Here is a 15,184-nt window from a genome sequence, read left to right as displayed (position 1 = left end):
TTAGTTACTTTATATTATAAAGTATTATTGTATTATTGTGTATATACATATAGTGACTGCATCAAGATATAGTCATTTTAAAAATTTAAGTGACGGGTAAAAATAGATTATGACCGGATTTTTATGACCCTGTCAGTCAAAATGACAGACAACGAAAAAGTCTAGCGCAACCTCTGCCCCTGAGTTAGAGTAATACAAACAGTCAAACAGTAAATATGGGAAAAGGTACCATTCCCTTCAATATGTACTGTATGCTGTCTAAAGGTGAGCACATCCTTACCTGCAAAGTGTCGTATCCCTTCTTCAGGTAAGGCCCGCACTTCTCTTGTTCTCCAATCGAGGCGTAGAACTTACTCCACCAGTCGACGGCTTCCTCTTCCTGCATAATTCAAATGAATCGAACATCTTTCAACATCACAAAACCAAAAATCAAATGAAAAAAAACACTCACCTGGTCAGTTTGAACCTGTAATTCAGGAGTTGGATTAATAAAAGATCTCAAATTTTGTGAGCGCATTAATTCATTGGCTGCCATTGACAGCCGCAGAATGATGACCGGACGTCACATGATTGGACGTCTATGGTCATCAATAACGCCGAAAGAGTCTGATTCACCTCAGATTTGACGGCCGAACTCTCCTCAATGTCTATGACGACGTCACCCCGAGCGGCTGCAATCATTGCCACTGAATGATAAAAAGGACAGTGCATAGTGTAAGGGAGAACTCCACCACCAGGAGGCAGTGTTAAGAAATATCAGTATTGAAATGATCAACATCGTGCCCAAATAATCTACCATTGTTTTTATTGTGAAGTCACGTATCACTTCAAAGTAAGAGGATTGCCGGATTGCCAGAATCAAGCCAACCGAACCGCCGGACCCGCGCTGACGCAGCTTCAACAACCCAGGCCGGCGAAACCCGACAACCCGGCCAAAAGGACAAACTCCACGCGTTCACCTTAGTCTTAGTTCGCATTGAAGACTTTGAAACATTACTCGGTTCGGGTTAGCATGTCGGCTAGCTGTCGCACCTCTTGGTTTGTTTACATTCTCCGAAGCCGGGGCAGGGAAATGACAAAAGCCTGACTAAATACGGTGTCATAAAATATCGTTCGGTGCAAGTCGACAGTCTTAACCATTATAGAGTAATTTTGCCATGTCGTACTGAATGAATGCATTTTATTATTTCATATTCCATTGAGCACAAGAATGTTATTTGTCACGACCATACCATTTATTTAGCTATTGGGGAAAAATTCTTGGATAAAAAGAACATCCTGTAAAAAATATTGGAAGTATAGAGACTGAAACAATGACATTTTGCAGCTCTCTTCGTCACATTTTTCTCGTTCTGAATAATTCCCCCTCAATGGGCTGAATTCTAAATCAAATGAAACCACGACCGTGCCGACGTCATCCTCCTGGTGGGGACGCTAGAGCCCTATAATGGTAGGCGTGGCTAAAAGACTAATTTCTCATCTGCGCTTTGCCAAATTGTTGTGCATTATCAAATTGTCTCAACATATGATTCAAATTCACATAATAATGCTATTTAAAACTTTTTCTCTCCTGTCGTACGCACTTTACCCCTTGTACTGACTCCATTTTGAAAGCTGGAAAAAGGCTTCAAAGCACCAGTTGACAATTTATTCAGGTCGACAGCGATCAAACGACAAGGTGAAACAAACAGACTCAGGCGAGGAGGCAGACTCGTTCCAAGGTCACCAAGTCACAAGTCAACAAAAGGTTCCCAAGAAAAATGACAACGATTAGTTCGATATTGACTTTTTTAAGGCTCACGCGGGGCGGGCTGTGGACAGAAGAAGGGTGTGTTTGGGCGTTGTTTTTATGGTTTTTGTGCCATTGAATGAATGGTGGACTTATAGGCCCATTGGAAATGAATGGGTATAATTTGGCAAATTTTTGCCGAACCGTACGTTTTTAGCTAAAACTGTAAAGAACAGTTGTGGACCCTTATCATCCTGAATTTTCTAATGTATAAATTATGTGATTTGGACAAAAAAAAATTCGGGAGTAACCCAGAGGTGCCCAACCGTAGCACAACCTCAAATAATACACAACTTTGTTGTGCAGCAAAAAAAAAAAAAAAAAAAAAATCAATGAACTTGTGCTTATGATCTGTGCTATGACAATAACTGTATTTTGCCTTCATACCCCCTAACTCCCTCTGGTCCGTGAGAACTAGCTTCACCAGTCAGTGATGACAAAAAGGAAGCTATGGGTTGAAAAATGTGACAACCGAACCCCGCTTTACCCCCATTGTGACGTGTGTAAACTAGGGGTGTCAAACGATTAAAATTTTTAATCGAGTTAATTACAGCTCAAAAATTAATTAATCGTAATTAATCGCAATTCAAACCATCTATAAAATATACCATATTTTTCTGTAAATTATTGTTGGAATGGAAAGATAAGACACAAGATGGATATATACAACATACGCTACATAAGTACTGTGTTTCTTTATTATAACAATAAATCAACAAGATGGGATTACCGTTATTAACATTCTGTTAAAGCGATCCATGGGTAGAAAGACTTGAAGGTCTTAAAAGATAAATAAAAATAATAAATAAAATATATAAATATATAAATAAATAAAATATATAAATATTTATAAAAATGTATAGAAAATAAATAAAAGATAATAACTAGTACAAGTTATAGAAATTTTATATTGAAACCCCTCTTCATGTTTTCGTTTTAATAAAATTTGTAAAATTTTCAATCAAAAAATAAACTAGTAGCCCGCCATTGTTGATGTCAATATTTACTTACACAATGCTCATGGATGCTGAAGCCTATAAAATCAGTCGCACCCAAGCGCCAGCAGAGGTTGGCAAAACTCCGAAAAACACAACAAGTACACCTTTCACTTTGCTGTCCTTTTAATATGTTTGAGCGGGGCATTTGTGTGTTAATTGCGTCAAATATTTTAACGGGATTAATTTAAAAAATTAATTACTGCTCGTTAATGCGTTAATTTTGACAACCCTAGTGTAAACGCTAGGTGTGTCTACCTCTGGCGGACATGCAGACTTCACTGTTGACCCGATAGGGGTCACAGCGGAAGTCCTCCAAGCTGTCGATGGTACACTGGCCAACCACCGGCTTCCTCCCGAAGGGTCTGTGGTCAATGACTTTTAGCACAATGGGGGGAGTGTACATCTCTTCTTTGGGGAGTAGCTGGAAATCAAATTTAAACGGAAAATGCCATTACAGTATGGGGTCATGAGGTCAAAGATCATGGAGGTCAGATCACACCATTTAGACTTGGAGGGGCGAATGAACAATCAAAATGAGTGTACCACTTACCACTTTAAGTAGCAGCACAGATCCAGGGAAGTTTGGGTTCTTCTTAAAATTCTTGATAATAGCCGTTTGAACGATTTCGCCGCCACATTCCACCATCAAGTTGGGAGACGTAACGGTGGCTAGCTGGTAGCTCTTCATGTTCCTCAAGCCCCAAGTCAAAATCTGGCCATTCAAAAACATTCTTTTACTTTGAATTAGGGATGTGACGATACGTATCGAAAAGTTGATGTCCCAAAATGGCCTGGCATTGGCTGCCACTGAAGGCCATAGACGTCCAATCCGCGTCAAATGGATTGGGTGTCTACTAGTGATAAACTCGTAGTAGAAGTATGAAAATAGCTTGTTTTTCTGTTGATTTGTTGTTTTGTAGGATATCCAAGAATGACAAGCATGAAAGATGCTACCTCGATAGCCGTGAGCTGCACAACCGGCCTGATCCCTTGAGGAACCATGTAGAGCTTCTCCCCTCGTCGAGGAGGAGGCAGGGGAAGATTTCCCTCGTTGGCCTTCAAGGTAGGAACATCATATTGAACTCATTAGCAAACTTACCGCAGCTTACGCTTACCTTGTCCTTCAGGAGAAGCTCAGCCGCCATCAGGACTTCTCCAGCACTGCGGCCCTTCTTGCTAACAGGGTACCACAGCAGTTTATTCCCAGAATCCAGACTCAGGTCCAGTTTGACTACTGGAAGGCACGTACAGCGACCCATGGCTTCATCTTTCCCCTGGAAGACAAGAATCGATCCAAGTTTATTTGTACTGTATGTGTATTGATACTCAGCTACAGTTACTTGCATGTACTTGTACTCAAAGAACATGTTCTTGCATGTACTTGAACACTAAGTATGTGTACTTGCATGTACTTGAGAACTACAAGTATATGTACTTGTATGTACTTGAACTACAAGTATATGTACTTGCATGTACTTGTGAACTACAAGTATGTGTACTTGTATGTACTTGAACTACAAGTACAACTACAACTAACTGTACTTGGGTGTATTTGTACTACAAGTTATTTTATTATATAGTTATATTATTAATAGGGCTGTCAAACGATTCAAATTTTTAATCGAGTTAATCACAGCTTAAAAGTTAATCGTAATTAATCGCAATTAATCGCAATTCAAACCATCTCTAAAATATGCCATATTTTTCTGTAAATTATTGTTGGAATGGAAAGATAAGACAAGACGGATATATCCATTCAATATACTGTACATAAGTACTGTATTTGCTTATTATAACAATAAATCGACAAGACGGCATTAACATTCTTTCTGTGAAAGGGATCTACGGATAGAAAGACTTGTAATTCTTAAAAGATATATGTGAGTACAAGTTATAGTAATTTTAATAGTTTGTATATTGTGACTAAATATTGCCATCTAGTGTATATGTTGAGCTAAACTTAATGTTTGAATAGAGTATTATTTTGCGTAGCTATTTTGATTGGGAATGGCAGATCTCTTTGCATTGAGTACTAGAACAACAAGTACATGTACTTGCATGTACTTGAACTACAAGTACGTGTACTTGCGTGTACTTGGACTAAAAGTACATGTACTTGTGTGTACTTAAACTACAAGTATGTGTCCTTGCATGTACTGGAACTACAAGTATCTGAACTTGCACATACTTGACCTACAAGTACAACAACTGTACCTGGGTGTATTGGTACTCCAAGTTAGTGTATTTTCGTGTACTTGTACTTCAATTACCATGTATTTGCCTGTCCCAGAACTACAAGTATGTGTACTGACATGTACTGATACTCAACTACCGTTACTTATACGACAGGTAAATGTACTTATATATGCTTATACTAAGGTTACGTTAACGTACGTGTTCTTGTACACAAAGAATATGTTCTTGCGTGTACTCGTACTGCTTTCTCTTATACAGTACTTGCTTGTACTTGAAATATAAGTATGTGTACTTGCACGTACTTGCACTGCAAGTATGTGTACATATATGTACTTGAACTTCAAGCACATATACTTGTATGTACTTGCACTATAAGTGCATTGCAAGTGCTTGGTGAGTTTTGGTCCTAAGACGTACCACTTTGTCGCTGTCGTAAAGTTCCAGGACAACGTCTGGCGGGTTCCTAGCGATGGTTTGCGGGTCCCCGTAGATTTCCACGTCGTCAAAGATGAGACTCTGATCCCAGGTGGGGTTTAAAGTCGTGGCGATGATTTCCGTGGTCTTGCTCAGGTGGAGGAAAGACACGTGGGCGTACGGATCTGTACAAGGCAAAGCCAAGTTTTAGTTTTTGTTCTGTTTTAGATTGTGGTTGAGTTGTAAAATAAATTCACCTGAGAAGCTGTCCTTGTCCATGGCAAGGAGATTTCTGGCCTGGTACACATACACTCTCAGCTGGTAAATACAGGACCCTTAAGGAAAGAATTTTTAAAGAATTAGTGCTGAGAACGATACATTTTTGATTGTATTAGCTTTCCATTGAAATGGTCTAGAAATGGCCAAAAGAAAAGCATTCTTTTTAAGGACAGTGTTGCGATATTTGAGAGCTACCTAAAAATATAACCCTTTATATACTATCAAGTGACTATTTTTGGTCATTATTGTATTGATATTTTTTTCAAAGTACATTTAACTCATTGTATGTCACTGATTGTACTAGACGTTCAATCCATTTGGAATGGCACCCCCCTCCCAGTCAAAATGGATTGGACGTCTAGCAGCCAACAAGTTAAATGAGTGCCCTGTGAGGGTCCTTTTTTTGTCTTAAATAATACTTCGGTAACACTTTACAATAAGGGTCCCTTAATATACATTAGTTAATGTATTTTTGGACAGTAACTCATGTTTAAGTAACATGACAATAATTCAATTCATCCCTTATCTAACATTTATTAATATATTAATTAACATGAGTGAATGCATTAGTTAATGCATTTTTAGACAATAAGTAATGTTTAAGTAACATTACAATAATTAATATAATTACTTGTCTAACATGTATTAATATTAGAGATGTCCCAATCGATCGGGTCCGGTCATTTTCAAAGTATCGGGATCGGCAAAAAAATATCGGCCATGCCTTTTTTAAATATATATATATATATATATATATATATATATATATATATATATATATATATATATATATATATATATATATAAAATCGTTTTCTTATTGTATTTAACGTTACAGACATAATATATTACACTCATCCAGAGTCTTTAGTTTAGGCTTAACGTAGGGTTATCAAAAATATCCCAATGACGGCAGCAATTAATTATTAAAAAAATGTGTCACTTTTAATATTATGTTATTAAAATACACACTGCACGATCCTCTCACTCATTGTCGCGCTCAATCTGTAATGACACCGTTTTATCTCTATAGAGAGATAAAAGGCAGTGCAACATGAGCAGACAGAACTTTGGCAGCCTTTGAAGCCTTTCTTCAACTGGCTAATACCTTGCAATCCTCCCCCTATGATTGGAAATATCACGGGAAGCAATGTGGGAAAGCAAGGTGGCAGTAGATCTTTGTCTTTATACCTTAAGTTATTTCCCAAAGCAGAGAAGATATCTCCATTGATAGCACGACGCACAGTCATGGTTTTACTTCCCATCATGGTTCCACTCCCATCATGCATTGGGGCATGCCTGCAGTATCATTTACTGAAAGCTCAACAAATACACTAGATGGCAACATTTAGTCACAATAGACAAAGTCACAAGTCTTTCTATCCGTGGATCCCTCTCACAGAAAGAATGTTAATAATGTAAATGCCATCTTGAGGATTTATTGTCATAATAAACAAATACAGTACTTATGTACTGTATGTTGAATGTATATATTAATCCGAGTTTTATTCATTTTTTTCTTAATGCATTGCCAAAATGTATATGATCAGGAAAAATGATCGGGAATGATTGGAATTGAATCGGGAGCAAAAAAAAAAAGCAATCGGATCGGGAAATATCGGGATCGGCAGATACTCAAACTAAAACGATCGGGATTGGATCGGGAGCAAAAGAACATGATCGGAACAACCCCAATTAATATATCAATTAACATGAGTTAATGCATTCGTTAATGCATGCGCTAATGCATAACCATACAGTAACTAATAGTTTGGTAAAATCAAAAATATAAATAGGCCTATAAAGGCTTAGCATTAGGGTTTAGGGTTTGTTAACTTAAGCATTTATAATTTCTTAGATAAGGGACACATTTGCTACATTTTACAATAAGGGTCCAAAAACATTCAGTAATGGTTAATAAGGGTTAAGTAAGAATTACTTAACCTTAATTAACCTACCCTAATTTTCGCACTATAAGGCGCACCTGACTATAAGCTGCAGCCCACCAAATTTGGCCCGAAAACGTCATTTGTTCATAGATAAGCTGCACTGGACTGTAAGTCGCAGCTATCCTCACTGTTTTATGGGATATTTACACCAAGAGATAGTAACCGGTCACACTTAATTTGACAGCGGCAGCATACGACTGTCATAAGACCAAATGAACCACCATGAATCTTTGAACCAATTGGCTGCAAAGCTTCATTCCTTCAAGAAGCTTCATTTGGCCATCACTGCTCCCTTGGTGGTGCCACCTGCTGTAAACACTGTTGTCATCCAACATGCCTCTTAGCATGCATTAGATTGTCCAGATATAATTTTTAATCAAAATTCATGTTCTGTGTTAATTATTTCTTCAGTTACTGTTCCAGTTGTTTCATCAATTGTTAGTTATGGTATTTGCAAACACTTTATTTGACAGTGGCGACATAAGACTGTCATTAGACAATCATAATTATTGACATGACACTGTCCTGAGCATTAATGCATGCTTATAACAGATGTCATTTAGTGTTATCCGGCAAAAGATTTCACTTTTGAATGGATGTAAAAATTCAAGCTGGAAATAAATGAAGCTAGTGACATAATTTCCCGGATGATACTTAATAACAGAAGCATTCAGTAATGCTCATGATAGTATCATGTCATAATTATGACTGTCTTATGACAGTCTTATGATGCCGCTGTCACATAAAGTGTTACCTATTAACTCAAATAAATCAACATATAAACCGCACTGGACTATAAGCCACAGGTATCAAAATGAAGGAAAAAAGTAGTGGCTTATAGCCCGCAAATTACGGTACATGTGTCCCTTAACTAAGAAAATAAATGCTAAGTTAACAAACCCTAACCCTATATAGGCCAATATTTTTTTTTAATTTTCCCAAACCATTAGTTACTGTCTGGTTATGCATTAACTAATGCATTACCTAATGCATGTGTAACTAATGCATTAGCTAATGCATGAACTCATGTTAATTAATATATTAATAAAAGTTAGATAAGCAATTATATTAATTATTGTAATGTTACTTAAACATTACTTATTGTCTAAAAATGCATTAACTAATGTTAATTAAGGGACCCTTATTGTAAAGTGTTACCAATACTTCTTGCATGAAAGTCATGTTTTAAATGATCTGCTCACTCACGGCTAAAGTGACAGGAAACAGTGGGCGTGTTGGCTCCAAATAGTTTGGTGACGTCCATTTTACTGGGCTTCTCATCTACGTCGACTCCCTGTCAACAGAAAAAAACAAGGAGCGACTCACTTCAGTTTTTCAAACACCGCAACGTATACGCGGTTTGGAAAAAACAGAACATTGCGTAAGGAAGTGAACAAGAAGAGCCACATGCAAGTGAATCACCAACAAAACAAATGACTCAGAGTGACGTTGTCATGGAAACATTGCAAATCACCAGTGCGCCTTCCAGCCTGAAGATGGCGCAAGCCCCGATGTGGTCCGACGGCGCCATCTTCCTTCGCCAGCGCCGCCGGCGAAAGGTGTCGGACGAGCGTTCCTTGCGGTGAAACTTCCAGCCGATGAGGGAGGAGTATTCCCAGCCTTCGCCCGTCTCTCGTTTCTGCGGATCTCGAAATCAGGAAACGGTGCCGATTTTTGAAAACGCTAATTAAACGTCGCTCACTTCAGGGACGGCTTTATCCGAGATCTTCCTCCTGGGTCTGACCAGCCTCTTCCTGCGATGGACGTGGTACATCTTCTCCACGGCAACCCAGGACTTGGGCTTGTCGTCAGGCGGAATCGTCAAGCCGTACTCCCAGCCTACAATTAGAAAACGATACACTTTACCTCATTGTCAGCCATTGACGGTGATAGGCGGGACGCTACCATCCCACTTGAAATGGATTGGACGTCAACTAGTGATGAACTCACTTAAAGAGTTTTAATTTAGTTTCTAAGAGGCAGACGATTGGACGTCTATCACCTTTCTCATCTACAGCTCGGTTGCTGTCGAAACTCCAGTCGTCCTCCCACGTCCATCCAATGGGACACTCGAACTCTGAGGGACTCTGAGCCTTCTCTCCATTCTGGGGTAGACACACACAGATTCACTCGAAAACTCCTCGTTATTTCCCGTGTTTGTAATTTTTGTTTAGAAATATTCAAAAAGAAATCTTAGAGCAGATAGTGAGGTTGTTTTTTTTCCCAGGTACACCCTCTTGTTTTTCCCTTTTCCACCAAAGAATCCGGGGCACTGATTGTAAGTTTATAATTTTTTTTCCCTAATTCACCCTTTTGCTTCACCCCAATCCTTATTTTTTCCCTTTTCCCATCTATAAGTAATCAGGACACTGATAGTAAGCTTTTCCCGCCTCATCCAGCCTTTTGTCCATTTATACCGAACAAATTGATGTGCCCCTAGTGAGTATTTTTCTTGCCATTATCCACAGTCTCGTTTTCCCTTTTCCATCTAAGGAATCAGGACACCGACAGTGAGCTTGTTTGGTTTTTTTTTAATCCTCATCCACCTTTTACTTTTCCCTTTTCCACCCAAGGAATCATGATAGTGAGTTTTTTTTCCACTCATCCACCATCTTGTGTACCCTTTTCCACTTAAAGGAATCAGGGCACCGACAATGAGTTTGTTTTTTTATCCTCATCCATCTTTTTCCCTTTTCCATCCAAGGAATCAGGATAGTGTGTTGTTTTTTATCCTCATCTACCATTTTCTTTTCCCTTGATCACCCAAGGAATGAGGATAGTGAGATTTTTTCCCCACTCATCCATCATTTTCCCTCTCCCACCCAAGGAATCAGGATAGTGAGTTTTGTTTCCCACTCATCCATCATCATTTACCCTTCTCTACTTAAAGAATTGGAGAGCCGATAGGGAGTTTTGTTTTTCCCCTGATCCACCTATTTCCACCCTTATCCACTCTCTCGTTCTCCCTTTCCACTTAAGGACTTAGAGCACCAGTAGCGAGTTTTGGAATTTTTAAAAAAAAATCTTCATCCATGGTCTTCTTCTCCCTTTTCCACCTCGATGTGCTGCTAGTGAGTGTTTTTTTTGTCCTTATCCACCGTCTCGTTTTCCCTTTTCCAGTCAAGGAATCGGGGCACCGATAGTAAGTTTGTTTTTTAGCCTCATCCACCTTTTTATTGTCTCTTTTCCACCCAAGGACTCAGGATAGTGAGTTTTTTTCCCCCACTCATCCATCTTTTTCCCTTTTCCACCCAAGCAATCAGGATGATGAGGATTTTTCCCCACTCATCCATTTTTTCCCTTTTCCACCCAATGTATCAAGATAATGAAGTTTTTGTCCCACTAATCCATCTTTTTCCCTTTTCCACTCAATGAATCAGGATAGTGAGTTATTATCATCATTATAAGCATCCCCCTTTTTCCCTTTCCCACCCAAGGAATCAGGATAGTGAGTTTTTTTCCCCACTCATCCATCTTTTTTCCCTATTCCACCCAAGGAATCAGGATAGTGAGTTTTTTTTCCCCCACTAATCCATCTTTTTCCCTTTTCCACTCAATGAATCAGGATAGTGAGTTATTATAAGCATCCCCCTTTTTCCCTTTCCCACCCAAGGAATCAGGATAGTGAGTTTTTTCCCCCTACTCATCAATCTTTTTTCCCTTTTCCACTCAATGAATCAGGATAGTGAGTTATTATAAGCATCCCCCTTTTTCCCTTTCCCACCCAAGGAATCAGGATAGTGAGTTTTTTCCCCACTCATCCATCTTTTTTCCCTTTTCCACCCAAGGAATCAGGATAGTGAGTTTTTTTCCCCTACTCATCAATCTTTTTTCCCTTTTCCACTCAATGAATCAGGATAGTGAGTTATTATAAGCATCCCCCTTTTTCCCTTTCCCACCCAAGGAATCAGGATAGTGAGTTTTTTCCCCACTCATCCATCTTTTTTCCCTTTTCCACCCAAGGAATCAGGATAGTGAGTTTTTTTCCCCACTAATCCATCTTTTTCCCTTTTCCACTCAATGAATCAGGATAGTGAGTTATTATCATCATTATAAGCATCCCCCTTTTTCCCTTTCCCACCCAAGGAATCAGGATAGTGAGTTTTTTCCCCCACTCATCCATCTTTTTTCCCTTTTCCACCCAAGGAATCAGGATAGTGAGTTTTTTCCCCCACTAATCCATCTTTTTCCCTTTTCCACTCAATGAATCAGGATAGTGAGTTATTATCATCATCCCCCTTTTTTCCCTTTCCCACCCAAGGAATCAGGATAGTGAGTTTTTTTCCCCCACTCATCCATCTTTTTTCTTTTTTCCACCCAAGGAATCAGGATAGTAAGGTTTTTTCCCCCCACTCATCCATCATTTTCCCTTTTCCACTTAAAGAATTGGAGACCCGATAGTGAGTTGTTATTTTCCCCGATCCACCTTAAGTAATCAAGACATTGAATGTGAGGTTTTCTCACCTCATCCACCTTCATTCTTTTTCTACCTAAGGAATAGATGTGCCGCTAGTGAGTGATTTTTCCACCTTTATCCACTCTCTCGTTTTCCCTTTTCCACTTAAGGACTCAGGGCACCAAGAGTGAGTTTTTTCTAATCCTCATCCATGGTCTTCTCCCCTTTCCACCTAAGGAAGCAGGGTAGTGAGTTTGTTTTGTTTTTCCTACTCATCTTCCATCTTGTTTTCCCCTTTCCACTTAAGGAACCAGGCCTCCCACAGACTTTTTTTTATCATCATCCTTCCACCCTTTTCTTTTGCCTTTTCCAACCAAGAAATCAGGATAGTGAGTTTTTTCCCCCACTAATCCACTATCTCGTTTTCCCTTTTCCACGTAAAGAATTGGAGAGCCAATAGTGGGTTTTGTTTTTTTCCCCATATTCCATCTATTTTTTTCCTTCAGTTTTTTCTTTCCTCATCCACCCTCTTATCTTTTTCTACCTAAGGAATCGATATACCACTATCGAGTGTTTTTTGGCCCTTATCCACTCTTTCGTTTTCCCTTTTCCACCTTAGAAAATGCCTGCCGTTGACTGCGATTGAGGTCAGCTCAAGTTTCTAACAGTTATGAGGTGGCACATGCTGGCTTTCTTTCCCTGTAGGCCCTTTTGTGCTTGAAGGCCTTATTTTTATCTTTGCGTGTCACATCATGAGTTAATCTGACCTTCAAAAACAACCGCCCGCAGTGTTGCAGCTCATGAAAAGGGGAAGTTAAGCCAAACGCAGAGCTTTTAAAACACGGGCAAACATCTGTGTGGAAAAAAAGTCTCTGCAGACCAAACCGCGTGAACGAGACAAGATAATCTCCACCTGCATGATTCGCATATTGTTGACAATGTGAGCAGACGTGTGTGTCGTACCACGTCGGTGTAGGGCTCCGCAGCGTGTTTCCACTCTCCACCGGGGAAACGTGATTCGTTGTGAAAAACCTCGTCCGTGAACTCTGTGTGGCCCGCGTCGGCTTCTGTCAACAGGCTGTAAAAAAGCGGCAAAATGTTGACGGAAGGCTTTGAGACTCGCCGTGATAATGCACAAGAATGTAAGCATCAAGGGAGGTCGAACGTTCATTCGCTGCCACCCTCCCAGTACAAATGGATTGGAAGTCTGCTAGTGATAAACTCATTCCAATTCACAGTCAAAAAAAAAAAAGTTTTTAAAGATACATCTTTGTCCAACATACCAGCGCTCAGGATCGACAAACCAATCACCATCCCACTCCCATCCACGCGGTGGAAGGAAGCGCTCTTGTTTGAGTTTGACTTTTCCGGTCACGTTTGAAAATTTGTGGCGACCCACCAGACCATTAGTTCCCCACTTCCCGAATAACTGGGCCTGGTTTTCATACTACAGAGAAAGAAGGGGGGGGAATCAGTCTGTGGGAAAGACATGGTTGGATTTACAGTAACTAGAAGGAGAAATTGCATGGAGATGCTTTGCTCTTTTGGTCGGTAATTTACAACCACCCTAATACCCATTGGAATTAACGGATATATCCGTCATTGGAATTGACTGAGGTGTCAGTCTATTGGCATTGACAGATATGCCTGGGATAACCAAGAAAAACAGGAAAAACTGTGGGGAAAAGGAATGAAAAACTGCAACAATTACAAAAAAAAATGTGGAAAAAAAACCTCCGAAAAACTGTGACAACTGCAAAAAAAAAAAGAAAAGAAAAAGAAAAAAAAAAATCAATGAAATAAAAAAATATCCGTAAAAACTCCCCTAAAAACTAGGATTAATTAACAAAAAAAGAAACACACGTAAGGACTCTGAAAAACTGTGATAACTGTAAAAATGTGAGGAATTGAAAAAAACCTAACAAAAAAATATAAAAACTATAAAGGACTGAGACAACTGTAAAAAAGGAAAAATTGAAATTAAAAAATGAAAAAAGCAACAGAAACAAAAAAACTCAAAAACTCGGACAAACTGTGACGACTCCAAAAAATTTTTAAAAATGGAAAAATAAAAATAAAAATTTAAAAAGCAAGACAAATAAAAGTGAAAAATTCAGAAATGCAAAAAAAAAAAAAAAAATTTCAATGAAATAAAAGAAATACCCGTAAAAACTCCAAAAACTCCAAAAGTAGAAATAAAAAAAAAAGCAAACAACGTATGAAACAAAAAACCTCTAAGGACTCTGAAAAACTGCGATAACTATAAAAATGTGAGAAATTGGAAAAAATAAAATAATAAAATAAAATAAGTAAATATATAAACTCAGACTGGGACAACTGCAAAAAAGGGAAAATTTAAAAAAAAGCAACAGAAACAAACAACTATGTCAATGCCGAAAAACTGTGACAACTGCAAAATATTGAAAAAAAAATAAAAATTGGTAAAAAAAAAAACACACATAAAAAAACAACGTATGACAACTAAAATAAAAGTGAAAAATTGAGAAAGGCAAAAAATTAAATATTCAATGAAATTAAAAAATACCCGTAAAAACTAAAAAAAAAATGCAACAACTCCAAAAAATCAGATTGATAAAAAAAGCAGACAACAACAACAAAAAAACATGTATGGGCTCTAAAAAACTCTGATAACTGTAAACATGTGAGAAATTGGAAAAAAACAAAAAAACAAAAAAAATATCTAAAAAAAACGAAAGACTGCAACAACTGGGAAAATTTTAAAAAAGCAAAAGAAGCAAAAAACTCCCAAAAACTGTGTCAACTCCGAAAAACTGTGACATCTGCAAAAAAATTGACAAAATGAAAAAAGAAACAATAAAAAAACACGTACAACAAATAAAAGTTGAAAAAAGCAACAACAAAAAAATCGATGAAATTAAAAAATACCCGTAAAAACTCCCAAGAAATGCAACAACTCCCCAAAAATAGGATTGATAGAAAAAAAAGCAAAAAAAAAAAAAAAAAAAAAAACACGTGAGGACTCAGAAAAAGTATAAAAACTTGGAAAAAAAAAACAAAAGACTGCGACAAATGCAAAAAAAAGGTTGAAAAACTGAAAAATTGTGTCAACTCCGAAAAAACTGTGTCAACTACAACAAAATTAAAAAGAATTTTTTTTTTAAACATGTAAGACCACTAAAAT

General features: G+C 38.1%; 1 protein-coding gene across 1 annotated transcript in view; it reads right to left on the bottom strand.

Moving 5' to 3' along the window:
- myofl (myoferlin like) overlaps positions 1 to 15,184 on the bottom strand; it is a 64,429-nt gene that overhangs the window by 21,433 nt on the left and 27,812 nt on the right. The window contains exons 25-39 of the mRNA XM_057848411.1: positions 13,305 to 13,468; positions 12,985 to 13,099; positions 9,628 to 9,730; positions 9,328 to 9,464; positions 9,100 to 9,264; positions 8,832 to 8,919; positions 5,655 to 5,732; positions 5,401 to 5,582; positions 3,903 to 4,061; positions 3,742 to 3,843; positions 3,338 to 3,499; positions 3,043 to 3,208; positions 616 to 686; positions 452 to 466; positions 281 to 379 (exon numbers count right to left, since the gene is read on the bottom strand). Coding sequence (XP_057704394.1) covers positions 281 to 379; positions 452 to 466; positions 616 to 686; positions 3,043 to 3,208; positions 3,338 to 3,499; positions 3,742 to 3,843; positions 3,903 to 4,061; positions 5,401 to 5,582; positions 5,655 to 5,732; positions 8,832 to 8,919; positions 9,100 to 9,264; positions 9,328 to 9,464; positions 9,628 to 9,730; positions 12,985 to 13,099; positions 13,305 to 13,468 — 1,806 coding nt within the window. The remainder of the gene's footprint in view (positions 1 to 280; positions 380 to 451; positions 467 to 615; positions 687 to 3,042; positions 3,209 to 3,337; positions 3,500 to 3,741; positions 3,844 to 3,902; positions 4,062 to 5,400; positions 5,583 to 5,654; positions 5,733 to 8,831; positions 8,920 to 9,099; positions 9,265 to 9,327; positions 9,465 to 9,627; positions 9,731 to 12,984; positions 13,100 to 13,304; positions 13,469 to 15,184) is intronic.

The sequence above is a fragment of the Corythoichthys intestinalis genome, chromosome 10 (genome assembly GCF_030265065.1).
Source record: "Corythoichthys intestinalis isolate RoL2023-P3 chromosome 10, ASM3026506v1, whole genome shotgun sequence".
Classification (NCBI taxonomy): domain Eukaryota; kingdom Metazoa; phylum Chordata; class Actinopteri; order Syngnathiformes; family Syngnathidae; genus Corythoichthys; species Corythoichthys intestinalis.
The sequence above is the reverse complement of the archived record's forward strand: the minus strand, read 5'-3'. Positions and strand labels throughout refer to the sequence as shown.